The 6,248-nt window shown below is 33.4% G+C and overlaps 1 protein-coding gene across 1 annotated transcript; it reads left to right on the top strand.

Annotated features, from left to right (window-relative positions):
* The first annotated feature begins 879 nt into the window (after nucleotides 1-879).
* LOC142641081 (putative amino acid permease 7) lies at nucleotides 880-5,529 on the top strand. Its single transcript, XM_075815454.1, has 7 exons — nucleotides 880-1,192; nucleotides 1,760-1,996; nucleotides 2,988-3,081; nucleotides 3,393-3,607; nucleotides 4,122-4,255; nucleotides 4,350-4,577; nucleotides 4,854-5,529. Exons 1-7 carry the CDS (start codon nucleotides 1,111-1,113, stop codon nucleotides 5,253-5,255), a joined length of 1,392 nt encoding a protein of 463 aa, XP_075671569.1. The 5' UTR covers nucleotides 880-1,110; the 3' UTR covers nucleotides 5,256-5,529.
* The last annotated feature ends 719 nt before the right edge of the window (nucleotides 5,530-6,248 follow it).

Below are 6,248 nucleotides of genomic sequence, written 5' to 3'. Positions count from 1 at the left end.
CTCCCTAACCATCCAGTAACAAACATAAAGTCCTTACGCAAGTTGCCATCCAGTTGTCCACAACCAGACCTTTCATTATAGACAAAGTCCAAAATAGAACAAAACCATTCTTATTATATGATTATTATTATTTAATTAGCCCCTTGTTTTCAAATTTGAAAAATAAGAGCCGTAGTAGAGTAATCAAACAAGAAAGAAATATCAGGAGCATATCCAAATTGTTTAAATCCCACGATAATTTAGGCATTTTGTTTAAAGGGTAAAATTTAAAATTACATTATCTTAGGTGTTGTATTAATATAGGTAACTCCATGACCATGTAGTACAATTTGTCCACCAATATAGTTAAATTTATTTGAAAGACTTAATGTATAATACTTAACAGAAACGGTATTAAAAAATATATGAAGTAATTATAGGTTTATATTGTACTAGAAATGTAAATCTTACATTGTAAATTAAACAAATGTGCACAATAATGTATACTTTTTACAAATATGTACAAAATTATACGCATTTGTATAGTTTATAATGTAAAACTTGCAGTATTAGTATAATGTAAACTAAAAATTTTCCTTACATAAATAGTTTCTTCATTTTAAGTTAGTCATTTCAAATTTGTTCTCCTATTTAACAGAATAAAAAAAAAAACATATACTTTGATTTTTTTTTTTTTTTTTATCTTTTTTCTGTTACGACCAAGGATTAAATAATAATAAAAATTAGATGCATACCTCCTTTATGGGTACATGGAAGAATGGTAGTTAGGCTTAGTCATGTCTGGTTTTTTCGTTTTTTATCTTTTAGGAAACTATTCAGTCTGTTCTGATTGAAATCAGTTAATGCCAGGTTTCGGGTAGCCAAGTTAACATTATACAATTCAATCATTGACCGTTTGACAGTGCCTTAGAATAATCTCGCAGAAAGTACATTAGAAAGTTGTAAACTCTTTAGAACACGAAACTGTAATTTGACTTCTTCTTTTTTTTCTTTGCTTCCCACAGAATCTATCACTCTGGCAATTTTATCATCTTTCCAAATTTCAGCTATAAATGAAATTACTTTTCTGGTGGGTTCTTCACAAAAGTGAGCATTTGTTGTTTAAAGGCCATGGGACAAGAAGATACAGATAATCAGATTCAGACCCCTTTGTTGCAAACTCATGCAGCTGAGCGTCCTCTCAAGAGAACTGGTTTGATTTCACTTTTCAGTTCATCCTTCTCTTATTTGTTTTATTTTCTATGTTGGTGATTAGAAATAGTTTTGAAAGAATAAAGGTTCAAGGGCCTTAACTTCTCTGTTTTCTGCTTTTTAGGATTATCAGAATTCCCAGAAGTTGCAAGTTCAATTTTTTTTTTTTTCCTGTCTATTTTCTTATGTGCCAACGTAGTTTTCATGTTCCATTGAATAATTAGAGAAATAGAGAATGAGATGGGCACAAATGTCACAAAAATTAGGCCCCTCTGGTGCATCTTAACTAGATGTGGCCAACTTTGACTAGTTTATCGAGGATCTATAGCCAATTCCAAAACCCAAAATTTTGGGAGTAAGGCTTCATCGATGTTGTTTTATCTTACCATATTCTCTAAACAATAAGAATAAAGGATGGGTGCATAGTTGCATTATTTTCCATTATTCTAATAGATTTGAGTTGCTTTTCTTTATTATTAGGAGTATGATATTTTTTTCAATATTGAAGTTCATTTTTTTCTTGAAGGGTGATTTTTTTTTTTTAATATTGAATATTTGGATTGTGAAGGGAATCTATGGACTGCAATAGCACATATAATAACTGGGGTGATAGGATCAGGAGTGCTATCACTAGCATGGAGTATGGCACAGCTTGGGTGGATTGCAGGTCCTTTGGCCATGTTATTCTTTGCTGGAGTCACTGTTGTTGCTACATTCCTTCTCTGCAACTGCTATCGATCTCCTGATCCTGAATATGGACCCGGTAGAAATAGGTCCTATCTTGAAGCTGTTGACATGAATTTAGGTAACATAAGCAGCTAGCTACTTTACTTTTGATTTCCCATGATTGAATTGATAATAGTAATACCCATCAAATGACTTTTTTTTTTCTGATAAAGTAAAAGATTCATTAGTTAATTAGCTTTAACCAAATATCTTATATAAGTAAATAACATCGTTTAAGATAGTTTGAGTCGGAAATTTCATATGGAAGCTACAACTTTTATTTTTTTATATGACAAGGTATTCATTGGATCATTAAGAGCACAACAGAAAATAAGTGATTCATGTTTCTTTGTGCCAATAGTTGAAGAGAAGTTGGACCAATAGAGAGGGTACTACTAACCAACAGAAAAATTGAAAGCAAGAATTCAAGATTGTTGTTAGAGAATGGAGGGAGTCCATCTACCCTTCTAATAGGATTTGAATTATGCTGTCTATTCTATTGTACAAGATATAAGTCATTTTAGATATCTCACCTACCGAATTCAATGTTAGTTGTGCATAAAAAAGATATATATATATATATATATATATATATATATATATATATATATATATATATAAGTTGGAAAAAGAAAGAGGGGCTTGATTAAAATATAATGCAAATTAAAACGTGTGGATCTCTTCAACAAAGAAAAATCTAGGAGCCATTAACTTTGAAAATCATTATGTTCAAGTCGCATGTAGTGGGTCCTATGGGGTGGTGTGTGTGTGTGTGTGTTTATATCAGGCTGACACTAGTTTGATTGTGTCATGCAAGTCACCTCCTAATAACTAGTAAGTGTGATATTGACCTTTTCATAAATGGTAAAGGTTGTGGGGCTGTCTTAATAAAGAACCAAACGCTAAGTAGCAATTTATTATAACTTTTGTAAACTTATGTGGTAGAAGATCAGCTTGTTTTGAAGAAAATGCCTAATCATCTTTTCAGAAAAAAAAAAAAAGGTTTTCTTTCCTCATTTGATGTAAAATAACTAAGTTGGATTATAGCTAATGCTTATAATGGATTGCAGGAAAAAGGAATGCATGGGTGTGCGGCTTCTTTGTGCACATAAGCTTATTTGGGACAGGCATTGCCTATACAATTACATCTGCTATCAGCATGAGGTTTGTTATATGCTCATCCTCTCACCACCAACACGATTCTAGAGTGGAGTGATTTTGGTTCCAACTTCAGCTTTTCAAGAATGGTTGCCATTTATTATTTTAGAGATGCATTATAAGAGTTTTTGTTGCTAAATTTTGTAATTTGGGTCAATTAAATTCTAGAGGGGACTATATAAGGAAAACAAAAAATATTGGTTTTGTAGTAGTATTGTTGTTAGTGTCACCAAAAGAATAACAGAATTCGCACTTCTATGATTTTACATGGTCAAACATTTTCCATTCAGCACTATTTTTTCTCCCTATGGATGCAGAGCAATCCAGAAATCAAACTGTTACCACAAAGAAGGGCACGAGGCCGCGTGTAGTTTTGGAGATACCTCTTACATGTTACTTTTTGGAGTTGCCCAAATTGTACTATCTCAGACACCAGACTTTCACAATATAGAATGGCTATCTATTTTTGCTGCAATCATGTCCTTCACTTATTCTTTCATTGGATTGGGACTTGGCTTCGCAAAAGTTGTAGGTATGCTAGCTCAAGCCATAGGCTTATACATTGAAAAAGAAAATGGGAAAGGTACACAAAACCCCATGTGGTTTCTTTGTAAAACACATAACCCTCCCGAAGTTTTGAGTGCGACACTTAAGTCTCCATGGTATTGTTTCATTTGTGAACCCATTAAATATCTGTAAAAATAAATGAACTGCTCATGTGATAATACATGTCCATTTTTAAAACTACATTTTCACATAAAACAATATCACAGGAGGGTTTAGTGTTAAAATCAAAAACCCCAAGGGAGTTAAAAGTGTTATACAATTAATAGTTTACACAAAATAATACCACTCAAACCTCAAGGGGTTTCCATGTTTTACAAGTAAACTACAAGGGGGTTTTCTTTATTTTTCCCGAAGAAAAATGAAAATTTCAAGAGATTATAAACTTATTACGTTAGTGGTGATTTTTTTTTTCTTTCTTTCTTTCTGTATTTTAACTTTTCTTCCCAAAGCTAATAATTTTCTTGTCATAAATATTGCAGGAGATGGATATGTTAAGGGCAACATTGGAGGAATTTCAACTTCTAGTGCAGCGGATAAAATATGGTTGGTAGCTCAAGCTATTGGAGACATTGCATTTGCCTATCCATACTCTCTCATTGTGATTGAGATACAGGTTTGATACCCTTTAGGTCTACATATTTAACAATTCAGGTACTGAAAAGAGTTAAAGAGGTTGATATAAATGATGCATTTTGTAAAACATGAAGGATACTTTGAAGTCACCTCCACCGGAAAACCAGACCATGAAGAAGGCCTCAACAATAGCAATCGTAGTTACAACCCTCTTCTACCTCAGCTGTGGAGGCTTTGGATATGCAGCCTTCGGGGATGATACACCAGGGAACCTCTTGACAGGGTTTGGATTCTATGAACCATACTGGCTCATTGATTTTGCTAATGCTTGCATCGTGCTTCATCTACTTGGAGGATATCAGGTAACCCTATTATATGCTAAATTTATCATACTTGAATCTTCCAGTTCTTGTTGGCATCTTAAATCTCTGCTATTACAAGCAATAGACCTTTGTTATGTTTCTCTCAGTGGCCAAGATTATGATAGCTATTTCTTTACCATTAGAAGTAGTGCAAAGTGCAGTACAGTACTATATATCTAAAATAGCCAACACAGAATATTGCATTGTTATAACATAGTTTTAGTACTAGAATGTTAGATCTATTTATTATGCTTTTACATGTGTTTATGTTGGCAGGTTTACAGTCAGCCATTGTTTGCAAATGTTGAAAGATGGTTTGCTGACAAGTTCCCAAGCAGTGGATTTGTAAATGATAACTACACTTTAAAATTGCCATTGCTCCCAGAGATAAGAATAAACCTTCTCAGGTTGTGTTTCCGAAGCATGTATGTTGTGTCGACAACTGCAATTGCAATGTTGTTTCCCTACTTCAACCAGGTTTTGGGAGTGCTAGGAGCCTTGAACTTCTGGCCCTTATCGATATATTTTCCAGTGGAGATGTACTTTAGGCAGATGAATATTGAAGCTTGGTCAACCAAGTGGATCCTGCTTCGAACTTTCAGCATGTTTTGCTTGCTTGTGACATTATTTTCCATGATTGGTTCAATTGAAGGACTTATAACTGCAAAATTGAGCTGAGAAACTGCACTTGAATCCTTTCGTCATGGAAAAGGAGGATATAAATATATCTAATGATTTTATGCAGAATGATGATGATGGCCCAAATTGTGCAGAAAAATTGTTATTGATTCACAATAGTACAAAAAATATCAGACTTGATTATTGTTTACGATGTAGGCATCTCTAAGTTTAAATGAGAAGCCTAATACATTGTCAGGATTATAGGGAACTTGACATTGTAAATTGTTGTTTTTCAATATATATGAATTAGAAGAACTTATTCTTTATTCAATTTGTTGAAGTAACTCTTTGCAGGTAATGCCCCGATTTGATGCAAGCAATTTTAGAAACAACGAAATTTTTTATAAGCTGACCAACAATTGAACCTACACATTGGGTTGGTTCAACAATCAACAGGGTTGATAATTGGGTCATAATTTCAACCCCCCCCCCCCCCCCCCCTACTTGGGTCAAACCATTCACACAATTTCAAGTTTGCCCAAAATTATGCACTGGCAATTTATGAGACAGTGTGATCCCGATCCAAAACTGAAAACACTCTCAACATCTTTGGTAGTTGATATGCATTGATAATAGCTTAATTTTGCATATTTATATCATTGTTAGAAAGCATTATCATACTTATTTTGAGTTAATTCATGCATTATATTTGGCTTTGGAATAATGCTGAATAATCAATTTTGTGCTTAATTAAATCTTATTGCGTTAATATGTCTTTTGTGGGAGAATGAAATTAAATAAGTAGATTTGTGCAAAGAAGGAAGCTAATGGACTTTACCTTTACAAGGACCATGATGAAGTTAAAGAAGACTAACCCAATTAAGTTTTAAGTCTAATTGGAGTAAGGAATCAAAGGAAATTTACACCCAATCCAAGTTCAATTAAGATTAGGATTCTAGCTTGTACGTCAGTTAGTAATTTTAGCATAACTTTCGGCTCAGATGTCGAATTGAGATGATTCAAGTTGGGCCAGAAAGTTAACTTAAAGGG

Source organism: Castanea sativa, chromosome 6 (genome assembly GCF_040712315.1).
Source record: "Castanea sativa cultivar Marrone di Chiusa Pesio chromosome 6, ASM4071231v1".
Lineage (NCBI taxonomy): Eukaryota > Viridiplantae > Streptophyta > Magnoliopsida > Fagales > Fagaceae > Castanea > Castanea sativa.
This window is presented reverse-complemented; position numbering and strand designations above follow the sequence as displayed.

Bases quoted from the DNA above. Each gene is read 5' to 3' on its own strand.
- LOC142641081 (XM_075815454.1), top strand. From the start codon at position 1,111: ATGGGACAAGAAGATACAGATAATCAGATTCAGACCCCTTTGTTGCAA. The intron at 3,082-3,392 runs GTTTGTTATATG...CTATGGATGCAG, and splicing joins ACATCTGCTATCAGCATGAG to AGCAATCCAGAAATCAAACT. The intron at 4,578-4,853 runs GTAACCCTATTA...TTATGTTGGCAG, and splicing joins ATCTACTTGGAGGATATCAG to GTTTACAGTCAGCCATTGTT.